At 39.4% G+C, this 24900-nt stretch overlaps 1 protein-coding gene across 2 annotated transcripts in view; it reads right to left on the reverse strand.

The window, feature by feature from the left end:
* Positions 1-291: 291 nt before the first annotated feature.
* The window catches only part of LOC106914892 (striatin), a 32213-nt gene continuing 7604 nt past the window's right edge, over positions 292-24900 (reverse strand). The window contains exons 2-17 of one of the 2 annotated variants that reach the window (XM_014982071.2): positions 18808-18911; positions 16327-16400; positions 13418-13496; positions 12176-12340; positions 10620-10749; positions 10377-10542; positions 9310-9420; positions 6008-6151; positions 5783-5919; positions 5389-5564; positions 4073-4123; positions 3847-3968; positions 3594-3761; positions 3348-3488; positions 2298-2486; positions 292-1798 (exon numbers count right to left, since the gene is read on the reverse strand). In XM_014982071.2, coding sequence (XP_014837557.2) covers positions 1629-1798; positions 2298-2486; positions 3348-3488; positions 3594-3761; positions 3847-3968; positions 4073-4123; positions 5389-5564; positions 5783-5919; positions 6008-6151; positions 9310-9420; positions 10377-10542; positions 10620-10749; positions 12176-12340; positions 13418-13496; positions 16327-16400; positions 18808-18911 — 2127 coding nt within the window. In that variant the 3' untranslated portion in view covers positions 292-1628. The remainder of the gene's footprint in view (positions 1799-2297; positions 2487-3347; positions 3489-3593; positions 3762-3846; positions 3969-4072; positions 4124-5388; positions 5565-5782; positions 5920-6007; positions 6152-9309; positions 9421-10376; positions 10543-10619; positions 10750-12175; positions 12341-13417; positions 13497-16326; positions 16401-18807; positions 18912-24900) is intronic. The other variant, XM_014982072.2, reaches the window with a different exon arrangement.

Below are 24900 nucleotides of genomic sequence, written 5' to 3' on the forward strand. Positions count from 1 at the left end.
ACTTAAAGTGATTTAGTGAATATAGCAACTCAAAAATTTAACTCAGTGGATTAGACCAAATCAGGAGTGATAATTTACTATAACTTTCCAGTTATTTATATGGGGTTTCTCAAATGTATATGTAGGAATCATAGCAGCATTTCAGGTGTGTTTTTGATTAGAGAATGACATTTTAGCAAAATATAAATCTAAAAAAAAAAAGATGATTTTGCATAATATTGAGCATAATTCAATTCATGTGATCGGGTCAATCAAAAAAAACCATTCAAAATAACCAACATCTGAGCCCAATTAACATTTTACAGCAGGTTTTATTTCGAACATACTCTCATATACAAACCAGTGACTGAGAAAATGGCTCATGTAAAGCTGTACTCTCCGCGTACAACATCCTGTTTGCCTTTTTTTAATCTTTCCTTGCTTTCAAACCTCATGGATTTACAGTAAACTGGAACTGCAGGACATTTCTCTTGGTTAAATCATCATTTCAAATAGTCCTAAAAGTACTGCACTAATCTCCCGCTAAACACTGGACTACTGTAAATACCTGGACATGATACATCACATCGTAGTCAAGCATGTCCACACAGCTGAGGCGGGGGAGGGAAAAAAAAAAACAAACAAAAAAAAAAACTATATACAGTACACAGCATTCAGTTCAAACGAGAGCAAACTGGCCAAAATGTGTTAGATATTCCTAAAAGTTGACATCTAGAATCAAGTCTGTTTAATTTTAATTATATAACCAAAATGGTTTACTTTGGACACATAAGCGTGTAATCTTCAGAAGTGTACAGTGGCTTGAAACTAAGAAACAGGCATGTAAATTAATGGTCTGTATCGCTCTACCAGCGCTGCCGTCAAACACACAGAACTGACATCCCAACCACACTTATCAAAAACAAAAACTCAAACTCACGCTGCACTGTAAATTTTTAAGACTGAATATATATTTTTGTTTATTATAAGCATTTGTAATTTTACATCCAATGTTAAAACCGACAACATTGCGACAACCAGCTTCCCCACCGCCCCCGAAAAACAAGCTTGTTAAAATAACATTTTTTAAAGACCTTTTTAAAGCAAAGGCACATTCGTCAATATAGATTTTTAAAAAGGAAAATAAAGGCAGGTCAAGCAAGCAGAGTCAGTCTGGGGAAGCTGAGGAGAGGAGCTGGGAGGCTTCTGCCTCAGAAACGCAACACGGAGAAAAACTTGGTTTATCTGAGGAGGACCTGGGATGAGCGTGAAGGAAGATGGGACCTCACATCTCTGCTCCTCGCTGCCACTTGTCCTGAGCCTCTCTCCTTTCTGTGGAGGTGAAGTTTGAGTCTGTCTGCAGGGGGCGCTGTGGCCAGTCACACCCAGGCCTGCCTGGATGGTGGGGAGTGATGGGGGGTAGGGACCAGAGAGCAGTTCCTCCTCCTCCTCCTTCTCCTCCTCACAACCTATTTGAGGCTATTGGCTACATAGTCTGCGAGTCCGACAGGAGACCAGTGGCTAGTTTGAGGTGGGACCGGACTCGCTGCCTGACTGTCCTTCCCCTGCTGTGTCTCTATTGGTCCCTGATCGTAGGAGACTGAGTCAGAGAGCGAGGCTGTGGTGGGGGAGGGACGTGTTGCTCCGTGTCATACGAACACCTTGGCGAGAGCGTCCGCCCCGGCACTGGCGATGTAGCATTTAGACGGATGGAACGCCACGTCGTGGATCGATTCCTCGAATTTCTTCCTGTGAGCCGTGAACTCTTGGATGCAGGTTTTACTCTCCAGGTTCCACAGACGGATGGAGCAGTCGTGACCTGAGGACAGAACAACATGCAGAAAGTTGCTTAGAGGTCCTGCCTATTTCGAGCTCCCTTCAGCTGTTTCAGGGCCTCTTGTCACTTTAAATCCAAATAAGCTGCTGCTGGCCACGCCCCCAACTCAACGTTTACACTCATGGCTGCAAACATATGTGCAATTATACAACCCTACATCTTTGAAAAGCAGAAGTGTAGCCTCCTGCACTAGACACATTGACCAAAACAAAACATATTATTTTTCTGGAAAATATTAAAAAGCAAACAAACAAATGTTCTTTTTCCCCTCTGAGTGCATGCAGTCAAGTTAAAGCTTGACTACTTGTACAATTTGAGATCCTACAAGGAAACTATAAATGTGTAGTAAATAAATATAATTTAAAATCCCTGCTCGGCATAATTCACATTTTCTAAACGCTGCCAGTTATTGTTAGACTGGGTTTGAGTTGACCGTTCAAGCCACAGAAGAAGAAAGCCGAAGACGACGTTAGATACTCACTGCCTGACATGAGATAAAGTCCATTTGGATCCACAGCTAAGCTGGTGACGGCGTCCAGATGGGCCACCATGGAGTGAATCAGCTTCCCGCTGTTATTGTCAAAGAATTTGATGTGTCTGTCCTCCTGCGCTGTGATGGTGATGGGAAGAGTCGGGTGGCTGAGGACCTTGTTGATCTGACAGGGAGTGCCTGGTTAAAAGAAGAAAAAAAAAGATTTAAAGATGAAAAACAGAAATATCTGACTCCAAGCAAAGATGTGACAGCCGGAGAAAGCATCAGTCAACACAGATTCAATGGTCAACACAAGTTACTACATAAAGGCAGCGTCTTGCAAAGATATTCACAAATAGGCCTGTCTCAACAATCAATAAATCAATTGACTGCATAAGTGAAAACATGCTTTTGTGCATAATTTTCAACATTTTGAAATGAGACTGCACACTGCAAGAACAATAGCTTACTAAGCAAGAACACTTGAAATAAGACAAAACTAACTTACAAGCAACTTTTCTGCAAGAAACTGGAGCTTGTCTTAAGTCAATAATTCCTTAATATTGATAAAAGAAGCATGAGTTCCACTGGCAGGTTATTTCACTTATAATATGGGATGACTGTCTTGTTTTAATAATTTGTCAGTGAAACTGGTGTGTTTTTAAATCAACATTAAACAATTATCTACTAAAAACAACCTCCTTAGTCTAACTGAAAGTTACTTTTTAGTTTTGTTTTATCTTAAGTGTAGTAAGATGTTTACACTAGAACTAGACAAAAAAATACTCTAAGATTTTGTGTTTTTTGCAGAGCAAGACGAGTTTAATAGTGCATGATCAACTTTAAATGGTTTGATTTCCTCATCAAATTAAACTTTGTTAGATCCGAGTCACTGGGAAGTGAAGAGGAAAATGGCTGCACACAAATGGATGTAATCACCCGATGGTTTGGTCATTTAAACAGTGAGTCAATGTCTGTTCAAGCTGCAACATCAACGATTTGCTCTACATTTTCAGCCCAGCTCGGTTTGTGCCTTGCGCAGCTTGTCCCTAAACGTACCAGGCTCCAGATTAGATTCCATACTGAGCACCAGCTGGCGGGTCTCCATGTTGAAGAGGCCGATCTGGCCGTTTGTGAAGGATGTGACCAGATGAGCTGGTTCACTGCACACCAGGTCCACAGAGGAGGGAACTCCCAGCTCTAGCAGAGGGATAAACAAGTGCAAGTTTTAATTCCTCAATTTTAAACAAAGACGAAAAAAAAAAAAAAAGAGGTAAACTTAATGTATGTGAATCCGGTTGTTACTTTTGTTTTCGTTGAATACTGCGAGCGAAGGGGAGGTGGTGTTGGCATCCCACAGCTTGACGGTTCCGTCCGCGGAGCAGGAGAGGAGGCGCTGGTGTGCGCTGCTGTACACCAGACCCCACACCGAGTCGGTGTGTCCACTCAGCTCTCCGCGCAGCACTGACGGGTCTGAACACACGGGGACCACGGTCACTTTTCATGCGTTGCAGCTAAAAATCACTCCTGGTTGAATCGAAACAAGCGCCGAGGTTACCGTAGGAGTCGTAGGGGTCGATGTTCGGGTTGGGCGTGTTCCAGCACTGGATGGTGCCGTCGACCCCTCCGCTGAAACACTGCTCCCCTGTACTGCTCATCACCACACTCAGTACAGCGCCCCTGTTGTGTTTTACATAAGAAAATAGCAACCATTAAGTAAACTGTATCACAAGCTGAAAAAAAAAAGAAATGAAAAAAGAATTGACAAAAGTGCCGTATTTTACCTGTGGGCCCTGAAAGTGTAGATGGGCTCCACGTCTAAAGATGTACTCCTGCTGACAAAATGTTGATTCAATTTAATAAAAAAGAAATAAAAAAAACATCTGAAATCTGAAGCAAAATTAAGCCTCCCATTGATTTACTACAAAAATATAGTTTATATGGTTTAATATGGCTCATATTTGCTGCAACAAACATGAGACTCAAATAGGACTGAGACTGAAATCATGTAGAAAAGGCTGAATATCGTCACTGCTAGGTAAGAAATTGCACAGAAATAAAATTATCTTTACATCTTAAACATTGTACTAATATGCTTCTGACTTAATATTTGTATTTTTACTAACCTTGTTGGTTCCCTGGACATTTGTTTTTGTTTTGTTCCATTTTGATTTTGATGCAAGTGGAATAAAAATTGGCCAAATTTTGGTGGAAACTTTAATTTTTCATGTTTTTTCCCCACAAGCCTTTTCATCTTTTAAAAAATGTTACATATAAATTTTTTTTATAAATTTTCCATTGATTGGTGTTAGAATCCCTTCACAATTTCACAAAAATGTATTTTCCATGTACAAAAAACAATATTTAGATTCATAAAATAGGATAATTTATTTAACATTCACAGTCTCCGATTGTACCCACCCAGAGAATATTTTAGTTTGGATCGGTTCTTCTAAAAAAAAAGTTCAATTAAATATTTAATCACTAAAACTTGTCTGTAATAAAAAAATTATGAAAAGTCAAGTCTTAATTTTCAATCAGAATTATTAATTAGATAATTATGTTTTTTTCCTCATTTATTTTTAATTAATGTATTAATTTTGTATTTCCTAATTTTTCCTCTAAGATGAATGCTCTTGCATTACATTATTATTTACATTACATTATCAGTTTTAAATGCAAAAATTTAAGCATCATTTCTGCACCATTTACATTTTTTTGGAAAAAGAAAAAGAAAATTTAAGGAAAATACAACAAAGAGATAATAACACTAGTGTAACTTGCTTCAAGTAGAAATTACAATGAAATATTTATCAAAGCTACCTTTTATAGACCAAAATATTTAGCTGCTTGTTTTCTGTAATTAGTTTTAGTCATGCAGCTTAAGTACAATGCTGAGATAAAAACAAATAAAATAAAAAAAACTAATTTCATCTTTTCTAGTCTTAGAGCTGCTGGGTTATGTCCTTCTGCAGAAGAATGTCAATTAAACACACACAAAAAAAAGCTGCAGCTACAGGATTTGTTTTGCTCACATTTGGTAGGAAAAATAAAAACGGTCGTATGAAGGTCAGTTAACAGAGAGCTGAAGCTTTCTTACTTTTTGGCCGGAGCGGTTTTCTGCAGGTTCCACATTTTGAGCGTGTGATCCTCAGAAGCAGTGATCAGGACCGGCTCCACAGGGTGAAAGGTCAGAGCGCGAATCCCGTCAAAATGACTCCGCAGGGTGAATTTGGGGTTCCACGTTTTTCTCATGGCGTCTTTATTGTTGCCGATCTGAGGGAAATCAATAAAAGAAAAAAAAAAAAATCAAAATAATAAAAATGTAAAGACAATCGTACAAATAAATCTAAGAATGTAATGGTTTATTTTCATGGTGTTTAAAGTAATTCTGCAGTTGTACAGTTAGTTTAGGGAATAATGAGGTTTGTGTTCTGCAAAAAAACCTCTGATTCTGATGTTTCAGTGACATCATTTTGCCCCATGCCACTCACATCATACACCATGCCGTCGGCCTCGTTGGCCACAGTGAGTCCAGCCAGCTCCCCCAGACCCAGAACGTTCTCCATGCCCTCCTCCGTGCCCATAATGAACGACTTTCCTGGTGTGGGTGGGAAAGTGAGCGCTTCAACTGCGGAAAGGGCAAATAAAAAACATCCGTCAATCGGCAAAGAACTGGCAGAAGGGACAGGAAATGCGTCTTGTATTTAGCGACTCACCTTCTTCTGTCCTGTTCCCCTCGTGTTCGCTGAAGCGCGGCACGCTGGGCCGGGACTGCGGGGTCGGCTGAGGCTGCATGTGAGACAGGTCCTCCGTGTCTCTCAGGTTAGCCAGCATGTCTTGCAGCTTAGACCGGTTGGGCCCTGTTAATGAGTTAGGTTCAACGTTCAAACAAACGACATATGTTTGGATGGAGTGGAAGAAAAAAAACAAAACAAAGCGGTGGGTAAATGCTGAAGCAACATAGAAAAAAATGAATATAGAAGGAAGCACTGAAAAAGGAAAAATCAGTAAAAACAGAGGATGATGGGAGGCCAGCAGTAGAGTCCTGCAAAGGTAGAGAAGAAGTTGAGGCACATTTATCTTTAACGGTGAACAGTGGAGAGCAACAGTCATTGCTGCTTGAAGGTAAAACAAATGTTGGTCTTTATATATTTATTTTTAAGTTTCATAACATTAAACTTGAAATAAATTCTAAAATCAACAACTAGGAGCACATTTTCCCCTTCAGATTCTTCAAACAGAACTTTTTTTTTTTTCCAATTTGGAGAAATGTGCTGGAAAAAAACAAACAAAACAAAAACAGAGCACTGCTTTGAATGTATTGTTATTCTCCGATCCACAAACAGTGAAAAATATCCGGGCCGCAACCAATGATTATTTTAGTAATCAATTATGCTATCGATTAGTTAAACAAGAAGTGGCACATTCTGCAGATTTTAACCACTGAAGCATTTTTGTACATCAGAAATATATTAAAATATACACATAAACAAATAATGAATTCCTTTTTAAATAACAAACATTTTATTGCCTAACATGGAATAACATAGCTTTCATTTAGTGTATGCAGCTAAAAAAATATCCTGATGTGAAAAATGTTGGCCTTTCTGTGCAACTTGACATCAAGTTGTACATCAACACCTTTTGCTGTTCAAAAGTAAAAGGTGCTTATAATTGGATAATTTTTGTATTTTTTCACAGAATTTAAACCTGGTGAATTTAAAACTATGCAACTTGAGTTCTGAGTAGAACATATTTACAGACAAATAAGGTTTCTTTAAAATTTTATTTATTTACTTATTGTTACCTTAAAAGCAAAATGTATATTCTTTTAGGAGTTTTGGCTTAATTGCTGCTCTCAATGTCTTTCAGCAAACTGACTTTTGGACTCTGTACGTGAACTTTTATGTCTGTTGCTGCTGTTATGTATGAATTGTCCTTTATAGAATAATAAAGGCTGTTTCTATTGCATCTGTTATCTATTTAGCTTCATGCACCTGCTGGAAATGAGACTTAATGACTCAATTTAAACTTCATGAAATCCAACTACGTGTCCCAGCAAGCCTTTAAGAATAAATCCTAGTTTAGTAAAAGGAAGCCTTGTGCTCGTCAGTCAGTGGTCTTTGATATTTTAACTCCACTTTTGTCTAGAAAGTCTCTCCACATGAACACCAAAGTGATAGAGCACCAAAAGAGTGAAGAAAAATCTTATGATTTCTGTTAGGTCATAAGAGGAGAAATGAAAGTGAAAAAGGTTTGAGGAAAAAAAGGAGTTGAAGTACGTTGTTGATCTCATGATCAATCAAAGAAGGGAAAGTCTGCATAAAACATGTAAGAGCTCTCAGCTGGTAAACGAGGCTTAAGCGAGCTTTTAATCTGAGAGCAATCTTATTACTCAGCTAAGTCACTTCTCCAAAAAGCTTCTATTAGCTGTTAATCTATATCAGCTGCTATATTATTTGCTACTGGAGTATCAACATGGCAGATGGACGAGGACATCAATGGAGATCATTATGTTGTTATGACTACAAAGACAGAGAAACAGATGTCTGTAGAGATGGCTAGAAGCCCAGAAGGAGACGGATTGCCTTACTGACACAAAGTGTCACTTAGTCGCAAACATTTAACAAAGACGAGATGATGGTGTGAAGTAGGGCTGAAACGATTCCTCGAATGATTCGAGTACCTCGATTACTAAAATTCCTCGAGGAAAATTTACCTGCCTCGAAGCTTCGTTAATTTATGTTTTATTAGTTAGCGCACCGTGTTCCGGCCGGGACTTCATTTGCGTTGCGCGGAGCTCTCACTTCCGCCTCTAAGTTGTTGACAAAAGCTAAGTCTCAGCGGCATAAAGTCCAATCTTCAAGATTGGCCCGTGGGGATTTTATTGATTGATGATAATGCCCGACTTTTTATCGTTTTTGGGGAACCAATAAGCATCCTTAAAATGACTGGGGGAATGCCTGGAGTACGGCAGCATTTCTCCTCCGGGGCTGCTGGTTGAAAGCGAACGGCGGGAAGAGCGCTGAGGTGAGCGGATAGCCTGAACAGGGCGGGCGGCTGAGTAGCTGATGCTTACCGTGTAAATGTAGCTTTACCGACGAACCGCACAATAAATTTCATATCCCGGTCTGAAGAAACGGGTGGCGGAGCGCATCGTACATGGCTGGTAGATGAGTTTCTGAGTGTGACCAGTGAAGGTGTCGTAAATATCCCGTATTGCTTCCCCCGTGTTCGTCCCCCGGTCTAACGGTTCGTCAGTCCGCTGGTCTATTTCCTCCCCTCCACCCCATGTTCGTTCATTCGCCCTCTCCTCCCACTCCAGGCGGCATTTCCCGTATTTTCAAACCCAAAGCGTGACAGGTTAGGTGGCAAGGTGAGTTTAATTAATCTATTAAACTCACTGAAGATGAATACATAAACTAAAAGCTGGATTGTAGACATTTTTTATAAGCATATTTGTGAGCCTGCCTCTTTGTTATTAAATTCAATATAATTTCAGATTTTTCTATAACTTTTCTTCTGGTTAACTTAGAAAGTGAGCTATTATTGTTACAGGTTAGTTTTCTAAACTACAAAAAAGCAACTGTTAGGGATGCTCAAATATGAAAAATTGGACTCATATTGATATCTGATAGTAACACCGGTATTATGCCAGATTTACCAATATTTCATTTTATAATTTTTTTTATCCGATTACTCGATTAATCGTAAGAATAATCGATAGATTACTCGATTACTAAAATATTCGTTTACAACAGCCCTAGTGTGAAGATGAAATGAAGGGAAACAAACAAATGCAACAGACAAGACATTACACTTCATATGGGAAGGGATTTAATGGCATTCGCAAGCACTAACTGGAAGACAAAGAACAGAGACAAAAGAAGGAGCGGCTAGAGGAGGAGATGGAAAAAAAGATGCTCTCTTTTGATCGGAGGCGTTTTGATCGAGCTCAGGAAAGTCAGGTTCTGCAGAGAAGAGACTGAAGGAGGCAGCAATGTCTATCGGCACTTACTCTTCACCCCCATTTTCCCCTTGCGCTCCTTTTTGTACTGCTCCTTGAGTTTGTTCATCACTCCCGGGTCCACGTCCCAGGCCTCAGAAACGGGACCCTGCTCGTCCTTGTCTACACAGGGGAACAAAAACCAGACCGAGAGGCTGTTGAGGAGCTGCATGGCCGACGAGAGGCTTAGCTGGAGATGCAGGCCTCTCTCAGGCCCAGAGCTTTTACTCAGTTGGTGGGTTTTAAACAACTGGATTCTCCAGAATCTCCTCATATTTTTGTTTTCTTTACTAGAATTGTGTTTTGTCAAGAACTACTGTTGGGTGAAGAATTAATCAAATTCAGGAATGGTCTGATTTTCAAGCATTAAAAAAGATTTTTTTTTTCCACACTGTTCTTTGCTAACGTATTGAATTGGTTTGCATTTTGTCATGTTACAACCAGAAACTTCCATGTACCTTATTGGGAGTTTATGTCCCAGAACAAAACACATTAGTGCACAACTCAAGTGGAAGAAAAATGATTTTCAGTTTATTTTTGTAAAACATGAAACTTTTTAGACTGATAAACCAATTGATTATTATTTCAATAATTGAGTCATCATGATTAATCTGATTAATCATTTCAGACCTATGTAATTGTAATTGTAAAGAAAAATGTTTGAAAGACATAAATCATGCATTACTTTTGCTGGTTTATCATATAAAATCCCAATTAAGCACACTGAAGTTTATGGTTGTAATGAGAAAAAATACATTTGTGGGTTGTGAATACTTTTAGGAGCTACTATGTATTTTCTTTTTTTAAGGTTGATGTTGATCTGAGGGGAAACGACTGGAAGACACAGAGTGGGCTGGCTATGGGAACACAGTGGAAGACAAACTGTGGGTTAAACAGAGACAGTCCTCATGTCATGGTTCATGACCACAGCGTGATTTATGAATGAAGACTCCAGGAACATCACCAAACTGTTAGAGGAAACATTTTAAGATAACTGCATCAAACAATAAGTGATGTGTTCTCATCAGTTTTTCATGGTGATCAACTCTGCGGCTGTGTTTCTGGCGTCTCAGTCTCACCCCAGTCGGTGCCGTCTCCGGTCCCCCGGGACTCTGAAGTGTCCATCTCGTCAGGATTTGACAGGAAGTCGAAGCCCTTCAGGGCCTCCTCTGTGTCGGGGTCCTCACTGGTGTCCATACTGGCTGGAGATGATGACGATGACGATGAGGGCTTCTTTCGCACAATCTAAGGAAGAGTTTATTTTCTTTACTCTGCACAAACATTTTGGACCAAACTAGACTCGAGGTAGACCAGTTCCTTACAGTCCTGGATTCCACATTAGTCCTGTCCTTCCCGTCGCTGTCCTCCTCCTCATCTTCATCACTGAAGTCTGCATTCTCGATGAATTTGAAGGCCTCCAGCACAGCGCTTGTGTCAGAAAGCTCAGCTTTTCTGCACAGACAAAAATACTTTTATCAAAACAGTTTCCAAAACACTTGTCAGCGCTCATGGATTTGATTTACACGACCCCTAGGTTTTTTATTTATACCAACACATCAACATGGTCGAGCAATAACCGAGTTAGTTTCATTTATCAATTTAGCCTCGACAATAACAAGCACGACTGATTTTATGCTTAAAATTAGAAAGAAAAAAACAAAAAAACATGTTTCCATGTTTTGAAAGTGGTGCTAGTTAGAAAATCCTGAGTTTCAACGATGGAGAAACTTGAACCTTGATATCCGTACTCTATAACATTCTATGATAACGCAAGGACAAAATTAATCCGAATGTCAAAATCTAATATTCTAACTTTTCCCTTTAGCAGCTATCAGGATCTAATTTTTAAAATCAGAACCTTATGTAAAAATATATAAATAATAATTATTATTTTTGTGTGTAAGACTTCTAAAAATCTTTAAGATTTAAATGCAATACCTTCATGAATCATAAAGACAGTGGTGTCCAAACTTTTTGCCACATGCACAAAAATACTATTTAAATAAACATATATAAATAATCAAAGCCTGCAGTATATTAATTAATATATAAAGTCATCAGATGTCTCTAGTAGGGCAGAGATGTGTGCATCATTGTGAATCTGATACAAAGAAATTTTGCTCATTTCTCTTTTTGCAAGTTGTTTTTAGTTCAATTAAAAATGTTTACACATTTTTGTGTCAATTATTATTAAGACAATCATCAGTCTTTATTTAACCTTTATTAAATCATGCAGGACAGATTAAGAACAATTTCTTATTTACAATTGTTGCTTAGTGCTAGGAAGGAGCTGTGAGAGCAGGCAAGATTTAAATAAACTAATATAAACATTACACTATGTATTCATGTTAGCAAGGACAATTAGAAAGACATTACTAAATAACCAAAAATAAATATAGAGTCACTAATCTAGCCCCAACTGGGAACGTCAGGCAAGACAAAGAGCAAAACACTGATTATCTGGAAGATGTTTGCAAGATAAACCGCAGAGATCAAAGTTTCCTGAGATGTTTTGTAATACGTTTGATCACATAAAAAGAAACTGAAAGAAAAGCATGAAGGACGTGGGAGGATGCTTCTTGGAAAGACCTGTTCTAAACTAAATGTTTGCAGCTTGGAGCAAATAATGAAACTGAAACAATACAGCAGAATAAAGTGCGTTTGCAGCTCCGCAGCGAGAAGCTAGGCATCTGTCCGCAGCCAACTGGAGGTGAAGGTCCAGCTCTGCTCTGTCCCAGAACAAACAGATCTATAGATAGGCACATCTAGATAAACAAACACTTTAGCCTAAGGATCAATTCTGCACTCTGAGATTCCTTAAAATTGATTATCTCACAGAATGTCCTCAACAGATCCAGGATTACTGGCGTGTACTCACCCTCTGGTCCCCTTTGGTGTCGAGTTCGGCCCGTTGACCGAAGGCTCCATGCTCATCCGTTCTCCAGTCTTGCCGGCTCCATCGCCGGCGAGGCCCAGCAGGGCTCTGACCCTCTGCGACTTTACATCCAAAATGGTGTCTGTGTAGCCCACCTCCTGCAGGTACCTGCAAACAAGGTAGAAAAGGAGTTTAGAAAACAGAGGAAATAAGCAACCCCCCCAAAAAAACCGAACTCTTCTCTTCATCTGCAGCACACAGTAAAGTTTATTCTGGCCTCCAGCCTGAAACGCTGCCTCCTTGCAGATAGATGGCACTGTTGTGAGGGCTCTTCTTGCTCCAGTGCTCATTAGAAACAGTGACCACCACACTGCCAACCCCTCTTTACAGTGCAGAACACATTTATTCCCCCTCCTGGTAATTTCTGATTGGTCATCCGTGACTTTATGATTAATTAGCATGGCCACAGCTTTCCTGTAACGGTAAGTTGTTTCTTCTCCATTCCATTAGCACTTTTAGCAGCGACTACACGAGGTCAGGGAGGAGGTGGAGGTCTTTCACAGATTATTTGTTTCATATTAGACTGTCAAGACATGGTGACAGTTTTAATAAATTTGTACTGTTGCTTTAAATTAAATGGTTTTTGTACACAAGTTTACTAAAAAGATGTGAAAAACATGTTACTCCTCAGAGTCTGTTCATCTCTCAGTGGTTTTGTTCATGCTCTCAGTTCTCTTGCAGCAAAACAAGCTTCTCATCAAATATTACACCAACTCTACAGCGATGGAGGATAAGCCTTCGCAATCTGAGTGAGTGAGTGACTAATAGAAAGGGAATGGGGGGGGCGAGGAGAGGGTGTTTTGGCACATTATTGATCCGTCGCTTCACACAGACTGCTGAGTAAAATGGCTCCTTTCATCGGCCGGCATGTTGGGGCAGATGAGGAGCGACGCTGCAGGGATGATGTCAAAACTCACAGACTTTATAGAGCAATGAAATAACCACCCTCTAAACAAACAGGGAACGTCTAAGGAAGACACAGATTTAGTGATGACTGCAGGTTGTCCATGTGAGGGCGCTGTTCACCATCGTTTTAATTCTGTTTGGCCACAGTTGGCCCAGCAACAAATGTCACAAAACTTGCTTGCCTGAAAAGAGCAGCTCCTTAGCCCCGTAATCTCAGGCTTTTCATTTAATTTAAAACACATTCGGTTTGTTTTGGACTGGAAGAGCTTGTGTACTCACTGTCTGAGGAGCTGCCGGCCATGTTTCCAGGACAGCTGATTGTTAAGTGATCCAGAAGAATCGTTCTCGTTGGCCTCGTCTGAAGGAGAGAAGAGAGACACAAATCAGAGCTTCACAAACAACACAGACGAACAAGCCTCTGACATTATTTCCACTGAGCAAACAGCGAGAGCATTCCTGCATCGCTGCACTCTGGAGACGACGCACATTCTTTACCACAACTTAATAAAACCAAATGTCAAATCCAGTTGAACAGGAAACATTTTTCTCTTCGATCTGTAAAAGCTGGGCCTCCAAACCTAAGCTAACATAGTTTCAAATTTACATAATTGCAAATATTTATATCCTAACAGATGAACTGTTGTGTGACAAAGGCAGCAGAAACCGTTGAGACAACAGCTTGAAGTAAAACAAAGCATCCAACATCTCGTAATGTCAAAACTCAGATGACTGATCTGTGCTCCACCCGACTACCATGAAACACTAGAAAGACGAGTGATGTCAGCAGCAACGAAACACAAGCTTTGTCTTCATCAAGTAGGAAATACTGGTGCAAATCAAAGATGGTCAGCCCTCGAGCGAGGAGCAAATAAACAAATAACACAGACCGTCTCGCAAAAGCATATTAACACCTGAGCTCCAAATATTGTCTTGTTAGAACCATAAACTCTAAAGTGTTTACTTCTATAAAGATGCCCTGAGTCAATACTTTGCAGAACCACCTTTAACCGGAATTACAGCTGCAGGTTTGAATATCTGGAAACGGACAATCGAGTTTAGTCAGACTGCAATTTATTACAAAACTGAGCAGTTTAAAGACTTTTATACCGAAGCACTTTTCAAAACCTGAAAATGTTTAATTGACATTCAAGCATTTTGAAGGACTCCAAGCACCTGTAAGAAACCTGCATATTCTAAACCATTTAACGATCTGTGGCTGTATGTTTAGGGTCACTCTCTTGCTGGAAGGCACACCTCGGCCCCAGGCTCCAGTCTTTATCGGTCTCCGACAGAGCAGGTTTTTCTGCAATTTTGCTGTGTTGTGGCAAATGGTGAAGCACTTTTTATTGCTTTCTGCATTTGTGGGGCCAGGTGGATTTCTGCAGTTTTATCCCCGAGTTATCTGGTGTGTTTCTTAGTCTTCATCAAGGTTGACCAAGTCCAATCCTCAAAAGGTACTATCCTCCAAAACACCTGAATCCCCTTGTTAACACATTATTCAGCTCTGCAGAAGCCGGTTAATGAGTCATTTGATTCAGCTGTGTTGGAGAAGGGATGCATCTAATAGTTACAGGATATTATCACTTCTGGTCGTTTTGTTCTGTAACAAACCTCTTGGAACTTCACTGAACAGCTGCATCTACACCAAAATTAAATTAGATGAAGGTGGAGTTTATTTCTGAAGGTAATTTGGATTTTCGTTAGCGATATAAGAGTAAATGCAGCTGACAAATATTCTAATCTTTACTGGTAAAAACCTTTGCAAATCCACATATTATTGTCCTTAAACTACATATTATGTTTAATTTTAGTGCTCTATCTCATACAATCCCAAGAAAAGTAATTTTAGTTTATGGGATTCATACTGTAATATGGCTGGGCCATATGAATTAAAATTAACCTCTGATGTTTTTATGCCAAACTCAATTAAATTTTTTCCTTAGAACAAACAATACAAAAGATAGAAAATATCTAAAAGAAACTGGCTTTTATTCCAATCACTCCTTCTGTGAGTTGACCTGAAATCAAAGTCGAAATAAATATAAGCTGTAGACACACTAATGGGGGGAAAAACAAAAAAAAGGTAGTTCTTGAGTGTGCTATCATCACTCTGAACTGGAAACCCAAAGAGCGTAATGGTGGCAAAACAATCCCAATCTTCCAAAAATAAAAAAATCAATCTTCAAACACAGAAAATGTGATTCTACATTGTAGAAGATGACATGAGAGCTTGTTGAGGGGCAGGCGGAAGTGAAGACGTCTCAAAAACTGGGTCAGAATTAACGCAGAGGGTAATGGGCTGGCAGACGAGCCACCAAACCAGTAACGCCTCCCAGCTCTCCCTCTTTTCTCCCCCTCTTTCATCCAACACCTCTCTTCTTCACCTTCTCCAAATCATCAACACTTCAAGGGTTCTGCGCTTTGAACGTTCCTCATGAATAGAGATGAGCAGAGAAGAGAGGAAGCATCGCTATCCAGGCTGACGGCTCGAACACGAGGAGCCGATAAAACCAGAATAAAATAAGAAGCAGGTGTTGTGCTCATAGTGCTCGTGTTTCCATTGTTCATCAACTAAAAATATACCATGGCTCACTATTCATTTGGTTTATTAAACCTACTGTTTCAGCTCAATTACAGTAAAAAAAATAAATAATTTTAAGCTCTAAAAATAATGTCCTCAATACTCCACAAATAATCCACAAATCCACACTGTGAATCCTTTCATGAAAGCTGTTTTCTACTTATAAATGTTGTAAAATTGCCGACAGCTCGGTGGACTAAAGAATAACAAAGGCAAGCTTCCAGTGGAGAGCTTTCGATTTTTCTCAGATGTAATCATTTCAGTGCTTGGAGCAAAAACAAAGTGTAGAAAAAAGGAATAACTAAATAGTTGAAAGGCTGCATAGCGTCAGAGATGAGTAAAATCTGAGAAGTTTAATTCAAGTGAGCAAATCTTCTGCAATCTGTCGTGACTGCTTGAAACTCTCATTTCTCAGGCATTTTCTTTTCTCTTCTACATCTGCAACAATTGCTCTTTCATAATTCCAAGGTTAAGGACGCTGTGAAGCAATGCACAAAGATGAACAAGATCCGACATGAATGCAGCCTTTTACATGTACCGCAATGGTGTCACCCCAGGTATGTATGAGCTCAGCAACCACAGTGATTTAGAGGTTCTGTTGACTTACCAGAGTCGTAGCTTGGAGGTTTTATGTCGCCCTGATTTAGCTCCGTCCCGTATTTTAATTTGTGGTACTTTGCTCTGAAAGCAGAAAAAAAAAAGGAAAACACAAAAAAACAAAGTGTGAAAACTTGGGAAACATTAATAAAACATTAATAATTATCCGTACTTTGAACCATGTTTTCTGTTACTTTATAAATCTGATGAATAATTATTAAACTATGTCTTCATAATATATTTACTTCAACGCTTCTTTGGCATCTACATAGTTTAAAAGCAAACAGACATTTCTGCAAATGTTGTTTTGTTGGAATCAGTTTTCAAGTTTACGTATCACGACAAACGAAGCTATATCATATTATCAGCAGGAAGTGTTACGTTTTTCCCAACTGAGGCCGACTGACAACAAAAGAAAACATTTTAGCTTAGCACCCCCCTCCATCCAGCACTGTGGCGATCCAGAGGAAGCGACCTCATTAAAATTAAAGCCATTTCAAACAGGGCACATCCCACACTCAAAAAAGCCATTTCTGAAATTGCTTTCAAGACACCCTCGGAGACGTGACCTGTTGCTTAGCAACCAGGAGAAGTGGTAGTATTTCTGGGTTAAGGGCTCCTCCTGAGGGAAGGCCTGCAGTCATCTCACTGAGGCTAAGTAGATAAAAATAGGCTGTTAACAGACGGAGGACGATAGTACACTGAACAACCCATGACGACGTGCCTCAGAGCCAAACATTAACTAAAACTGGAGCCGACCCGGGGGAATGACGGGGCAAAAAAAAAAAACCATCCTGAAACTCAGTTGACACAGTTATGTTGAGGATTTTATTCGTTTAATCTCCCCGTTGCAAGATCTCACAAAAACACCTGATATAAAAAAGTAAATGTAGCACAAGTTACATTTACTCCCTGCTCCAGGTCTGGAGTTTGATACTGCCTTATCTGACATGCCTGGCTACGCCTGCGTCAGCAACGCTTTGCATTCGTGGGATTCCTCACGATGGATGTCATTTACAGTCTCAGACCTCTAACATCACCCACAAAGAAGTCATGAACATCCTGTGTAGTTGAGTGAGGGAGCGGTTAAAACTGGAGAGAAAACCACGGCCTGAAATCACACCCTTTCAAAAAGTAACTGTAACGTTGATGCAGTCACTCCATCTGAATTATTTTAGTAACCAAGAACTCATATGTGAAGTACAACTTCTCCCCATCTTTTTTTCTGTTTTAGGTGTCGAACACCCCCGCCTGCACTCAATGTTTTTGTTCTGATTTCTACAATCAATCTAACATGTTGACTTCATGTCAGGAGTGTCAGAGAGATCGCCCTGATTGGCTGTTCTGCACAGTGAATTTGACAACAACAACATCAGTATGTCAAACCAGGGCTTCACCATGTCAGGACAACATGCAGCATGTTATACGGCTGGTGAAAGCCTCAATAAAATCCCAAACGGCAACAAATAAACACCCAGGTACAGCTAAGCCTGAAATTATTCACACCCCTGGCATATTTAGGTTTGAAGTGATCTTTTAATTTTACAAAACATTTCATTTTTCTTTTTCTTTTAAAGCAGTCAGAATTGTAGTATAAGTGCAAAAACGAAGCCTTACAAATTTACCTTCATAGTTTTTGCTATAACATTCCTCTGTTAAAAAAAGAAAGAAACTGGATGCATAACTGCTTAATGTCAATTATGATTTCTCCTTTGATTATTGAGATGGCATAAATCTTTTTCACTACTTTCTATACAAATATAATGGATGAATAAAGTCACTCAGGTGCAGCATTCAGTCCTCCTGATCAAGTATAGCGACAGCAGACAATCACTTGTCTTGTTTGCTTTACAACAATCCCTCACACTGAGCATGCATGTGGCAACAGTGGAAGGAAAACCCCCCATTTAACAGGAAGAAACGTCCAGCAGAACCAGAACCTGGTTCAAAGTGAACCGCCATCTGCCACAACAGACGGAAATCAAACAACCAGCAATGAGGCGGAAAGGAGAAGATTGTCTGATTCTAATTTATGGCCAACTGATTGCTACGTCTTCAATTTGATAACTATCAATACATGTAAGCTATGTTTTAATACTACAACAAATAAATGATGAGTTGCTGCTTTAAAAATATGTTTCTTTTCATGAAAATACCATGAAACTTTGGTATTTTTACTCAGGTTATCCCATAAAAATCCAACACCAGCTCTTGCTCAGTTCCAACACCTGGTTCTGTCCGATGCGAAAGCAGCAACTAGACAAAGCAGGAAGCGATAGGAAATTAGAAACTGGAAATTCTTCAGGTTAGATGTAAAATCCTGTAGCGGAGATGCACTGCTACAGGAGTTGTGGTCTCAGAAGCTGATGCTGATTTGTTGACTAATGGCCTGGTATCTCTTTACAGATTTCGTTGATAGTGATAGTGGGTTATTTAAAGAACACAGAAACGCCGCAGCTGAACTAGCTCAGATGTTTAATGGTCCACTCACCTCTCTTGCTTCAGTGCGTACTCCAGCATTTTGATCCTGCGGACGAGGTCTTTCTTTAGGTTCTCCTGGCCTTTCCTCTCCCCCTGCAGGAAGGCGATCTGGGCCTAAAAACACAAAATAAAAAGGGTTGTCAACTTACACTACAGCACTAAAATATTTCCGGTGGATATTTTCTAATAATAGAAGCATGTTTTTGCACTTTAGGTAAGAGTCAGCTTCATACAAAGCCTTTACTACAAAGAAAACCTTCATCAGGGAACATCTAAGAAATCACCCCTTTGTGTCAAGATTGAAATAGAATAGTCTCGGATAAAAATGTGTGGCATGATGGGAAATAAAAAGCCTATCAGTGCTATTCTATTTAAATCTACCTCCTCCTCACACCCTCCCACACGCCAGTCGTCCCTCTTCCTCCTCGTATCCCAGTCTCTCTTCTAACAGGCAGCAGCTGTCAGCGAACTCAGTCTGAGTCAGCATTACATTACATTGCCGGGTACCACACACACTCGGACACACAGAAGCATGGTCACTTAGATCGATAGTGGGGTGCGCTCCAAAGAACAGTCCAGCACTCTTGCAGAAAGCTACCAAAAAGCAGAATCACAGGGATTTTAAAAATTACCGTCATAAATCACTGGAAGGTTTGCATGTCAGCAAATGGATAGAATGATGCATTATGTCTAATATGCATCCAAGTTCACTTTGATACAACCATATTTTTTTACTCTCAATCTGATTTTTTTACTTCCTATCCTAGTCTGTGTCAAAAATATAAAAGCCTAATAAATCAATAACTAAATATATAGTGTAATTATATTCCTTGAACTTTTCTCTATTTTGTGATATTACAACTTCAAACTTCATTGTATTTTACTGACCAGACAAACAAAAGAAAGGGGGACGTCTATGGATTACACTTTTATACACTCCCCTTTACAATGCTGCTCCTAAATAAAATCTTGTGCAACTAACTTTCTTCAGAAGTCACGTAATTACAAAGTGAGACAACTGAAGTCATTTTCCTAAAGAAAGACATCTGCAGGTTGCATGAAGTCAAATTTAAGACGTTTTAAATGCTACCTTGAATGAATTTTAAAACAGAAAAATCTTAAAATAAAGGAGATGGTTGGGGAAACTTGCTGCAATACAATAAAGTGCAGCAAAACGTGTGAAACGGGCTTTGTGTTCACGATGGAGGCAAAAAAAAAGCTAGCTAGCAAGGGGATATTAGAAGCTATTAGCGGTAGTCACAGATTATAATGAAGATTGTTTGCATATGATTCAAACTTTTACCTGACAGAAAGGTACAGCAAGAAAAAACACTACCCTAAGACACCCAGTAGTATGAAGTCCAATTGAAACAGTTTGACAGGAGTCAAACACAGCCGACATATGAAAGACGACGCTCTGGTCGGGACAAAATTGGAACTTTTGGCTTGCATGTAAAAGATGTAGGAACAATAACACTACACAGGTTGGTCTCTTATGGGCTGCTAACGACTTGAGACTGGGATGGAAGCAGGACAACAACCCTCAACATACAGCCAGAGCTACAACGGATTGGTTAAGATGAGTAGTGTGTTCTGCTGGTCTTAAGACGTTTCTCACCTCCTGAATCACATTAATGGCTCTGCAGAATCTGTTGGCATGCTGAGAAAGTAATTAACTAATTTGAATCAGCTGCATTGGAGAAAGCACACATCTGGACATAACTGAGTGAAATATGGTCCTACAAAGCATTGACTTGGGTACCAGGAAATATGTTTATAATCAAAGCTTAAGATTTTTGTTAAGAAAGAGAAAAGGATGCACAATTTTCCTCAGCTCTGTGTGCCATTTTTATCAGAGAAAATCCCCAAAATCCATATTAAGGTGTAAAGACTTAAGGATACAAATACTATTTTTAGGATATTGTAGATTTTAAGTAAAAAAAATACAAAAATATTAGTTAACATCCAAAAATTATCATGCATCACTGAGCAAAAAAGCTGCCAAAGGAAAAAAGAGTTCATGCTGTTGTTCTCCATCAAAATCCCTCCTTCAAAATCCATTTGACAAGATCACCAACAAGCACAACGAGCCAAGCTTCTGTCCAATGTCAACACGAGAATCAAACTATGTCTAACGGGAGAATAAACAGACAAATGTCCTTCAGTTTGCTTCAAAATGCAGAAGGTGCCAGCATGAGTAGGCTGCATCACACTTCCACAGCACTCACAAGTAACAGTTGCCGCCTGCAGAAATGAGTCACGGCAGCTCAGTCTGCCTCCAACAACTATGGGCATCTTCACAACGCCGTCACAATTCAGTGAACAGGACTGCCCTCAGAACAACCTTCCTGAAGCAGCTCCAGTTCAACCAGGATTATTATAACTGCTGGCACTCAGTTTGACAGAGTAAACAGTGGAGTATTTGGCACCGATCACATGCGGAGAGGCAGAGTGGATCTTTCACCACTTCACCCACCACATTTCTACAATCTGAAGCTCTTTACTCAATCCAGTTCATGAGGATTTACTCTTAGCTGAGCTTATTATGATGTGGTTCAAATAACCTCTTAACAACCAGTGAAAACATAAGAGCAGCTTAAATCAGATAAATGTCATCAAGAGGCACCGGTTATATTTATTAAGTGAGATACAACGGTTGAAAGGATGGCAAATAAAGTCAGGGGTTTGATTACTTTGTTACATCACCTTTAAAAAGTGAGGGAAGAGAACGACAATAGGAAACTAGGCCTGAACAGATCAAACTGTTCCACTCCATGGAAATTTCTCACTGTTTTTATTGGACTTTGAGAGTCTGTAAATAAATCACTCTGGCTAAAAAGGCTGAAATGCAATTATCAGAGGGGAGGAGAGTTTCTGGAAGCTCAAAGTGGTCCTAACAGCAACCTCATTAGGATAATTTTTATTTGTTTGTTTTACAAACCCAGGATGTTTGGGGGAGGGTGCGGGGGGTCTGTGCCTTCTTGGTTGTATTTGAGTAAAGACCCAGCTGAAAATAATCAAATACCTGTCCATGTTAGGTTGAAAGATATTTCATTCAGCAAGCCGCTAACGTTTGAAAGTGTAGGTCACGCTGCATCGACATTATTGTACTCCTGTTTTCTACACAGTTGGTACTGGGTTGCAAATTCTGATTTTGTATTTGTAACAAATCATCAAGAAAATGAAAAAATGATAAAATAAAACAGACAAAAACAAAGAACCATAACTGCAGCAGAAAACCTGCCAGATTTCTGACTTTCCTCTCAAAAACATGGAGCAAGACAAATTAAAATATAACCTCTTTGATATTTACTGTAAGAAATGCCATTAAATTATAGCATAGAGGTATTAGGGCAATTAGAATGTGATATTGCTGAATATTTTGATTATGTCATCTTTTCTTTTTCTTCATTCTCAATGAGCTTCAACATGTAGCTCACAAATATCTACAGACATGGAGACCAAGGGCTGCATATTATAGGTGCATAAACGAAGAGAAAATTAAATAACTTTGCTTTGATTCAATATTTGTCAGTCATTTGTAATAGTAATAGTGATGAATCCCTATTAAAATGTGTAGCAGCTCTACATCAAATCAGAACCATTCAATTTCTTATCAGTGGACATGTTTCTGCTGGATTAGTTGATGTTAGACAGCTTACTGTTACGATTAGAGTGGAGCATTTATTAGGGCCATTGTGAGGAAAAGAAAAACAAATGTAATTTTTTTTTTGGAGTAAATTTCCCTCTAAAAAATGTAGAAATCTCTTCATTAATTTCACATAGATACAAGAATAAACCTGTTTTAAATTAGCAAGAAATTAGCATGATCAAAGACGAGAGCAATTAGATCACAATTTGGTTTTAAACTGTAAGTTTCCTCCTGTGGCACCATGATGGTTATAGGGGTTATCCTGCATCAAGAATCTCATGTCCTGCTCGCGCCGCAGTCGACTCGCCTGTGACATCATTCCAAACGAACGAGCTCCAGCTTTTAAAGGCAAATGTAACGCAGCATAAACCCAGGAAGTAATTTTCCAGGCTACCAAACAACTTGCTATAGACTTCGCACCCAGCTTCTTCTGTCATACTGCGCACAGAGACACGCCTGAAAGCAGCAATCAAAAGTAGGAAAAACAAAACAATGACACACATTATCGATGTGAGCCAGGTCTTTATCAAAACTACACATAAGAAAGCTTTTTCAGCTGTAGATGAAATTGAGTCTGCATCGATGGAGCTGACCGTCCACTTCCTCGTCCACATGAAGCGCTGGACCGGGAGCCATTTGGCGTACTGCCGTGCCAGAGATAAAGAAGAAGAGTGTGGCTCTGTGAGTCTCTGGCTCGGTTTCTCGCTTCTATCAAACATTAACCTCGGGAAGAATGTAATGAGTCAACTCTGGACATAAAGAGACACAGGAAGCATTTAATTCCCTGCCTCACACTGACTGCATTATTGCTCTGCTGGATAAGGGCCCCTCAGTCTGTCTGATGCATCGACCCAGCGCTACTCTGGGAGGAAAAGCAGTCATAAGAAACAGGTTTAGCACAAAGTGGTAAAATTATTCATCTTTCATTTTTTTACTATAATAAAACCTTTTACAGAAAAAGCTGCCTGTTGCTAGAAACTTATGTTTCTCACCTGAGTTTAGCCATTTATTTCATGCAACCGGAAGACAAAAAACAAGAACTAAGAATGTAAATGCTAAGTTTATATAAAACCACTGATTCAAAGTCCGACATTTCCCCAACAACCAGATATATCCGGCATCATCTTGACGTCTGCTCCGACACAATGAGTCCATTTAATCTGGACAGAGCGCTTCCTTCATTCAGAAAAGAAATCCAGTTCACAACTGTGGGAAATCCACACAAACAAAATGGTCACACATGCTGGCCCCCACTGGCCGCAAACTGGGAGAAGGAAAGGAGGGTTTTGGTGCAAATCCCATATTTACAATGCAAACGAAGCGCCGTTCAGTTACCGCCGCTTTACGCTCACGGAGCACCAAGCAAAACGATGACTGACCTGATAACCAGCCAAGTGCATTCCACGCATGCCTTTACACTAGTAGCAACAGAGAGAAGAAAGCTGCAAAACGAAGCGAGGCAGGAGACTGCTGTGGTCTGGTTACAGTCATGTTCTTTTCTCTTACAACTTCAAATTACAACCATACAGCCACGACCAAAGAGCAGAATGAATCTGAGAAAATGGAATGGTGGATGTGAGTTTCAGCTTGTTCTCAGTGAATCTGACTGGAGGGTTTTTCTTTCCATTACAAGGAAGGGCGTGATTTTTTTTTTCTCTATGCTGACAGACTGGATATGAGCAGCCTTCCTTGTTCTCATCATCTGATGTGACATCTGCAAAAGAGGAAAAATGCAGCAGATAGGAGGTTCTGAGCTTAAACATTGACATTTTGCAATGAGAGATCATGGAACTTTACAGTAAATGACTTTTGTCTCAGATTTGTAACTTTTAGAAGCACACCAGAGGTAATTTCTCTAATTGTGAAAAGTCTTCATTTCGAATATTTTACCTTTTCTTGTCATCAGGTTAGAAACTTTTTCTGTTTAATTTTTTGTTTTTTTACATAATTTGCCACAAATATAAACATTCCAGAGAAAAAAAGTAATTCCTCCTTTTTTCAAGTTTGATGTTTTCATTATTTTTATACTTAAAATTTTAAACTAATTGGTGGTTCTTCAAAGATAACAAATTTCCTCTTATATAGTAACATTTATCTAAAATTAGAGGGTTTTTTTGTTGAAAAGTTTGTGTAATAATTGTGTCTTCAACAAGTTTTATGTAGTTGAACAAAGGGTAAAAATGGCTCTTTACTTTGAAGTGATGGCAGACCATTTTCTTTTCAATGCTCCACAAAAGAAATCCAGAAAAGAATTAATTTTACAGAAATAATTTGGAGTTGCATTTCACAGAAAAATATGTGAAACGGGGAATACTGAGCCAGGCAGAGGTCCGCTGTGTAATAAAATTTAAATATATTATAATTTGGTCTGTGACTCATTTTCTTTACATTTAGGCATATTCTGGAATTACTTAGTTTAATCCAGTGTTCAAAGTATGTCTCCCACAAAAT

This window comes from Poecilia mexicana, unplaced genomic scaffold (assembly GCF_051168715.1).
Source record: "Poecilia mexicana isolate PSO_F unplaced genomic scaffold, ASM5116871v1 scaffold_15, whole genome shotgun sequence".
In the NCBI taxonomy this organism is placed as follows: Eukaryota; Metazoa; Chordata; class Actinopteri; order Cyprinodontiformes; family Poeciliidae; genus Poecilia; species Poecilia mexicana.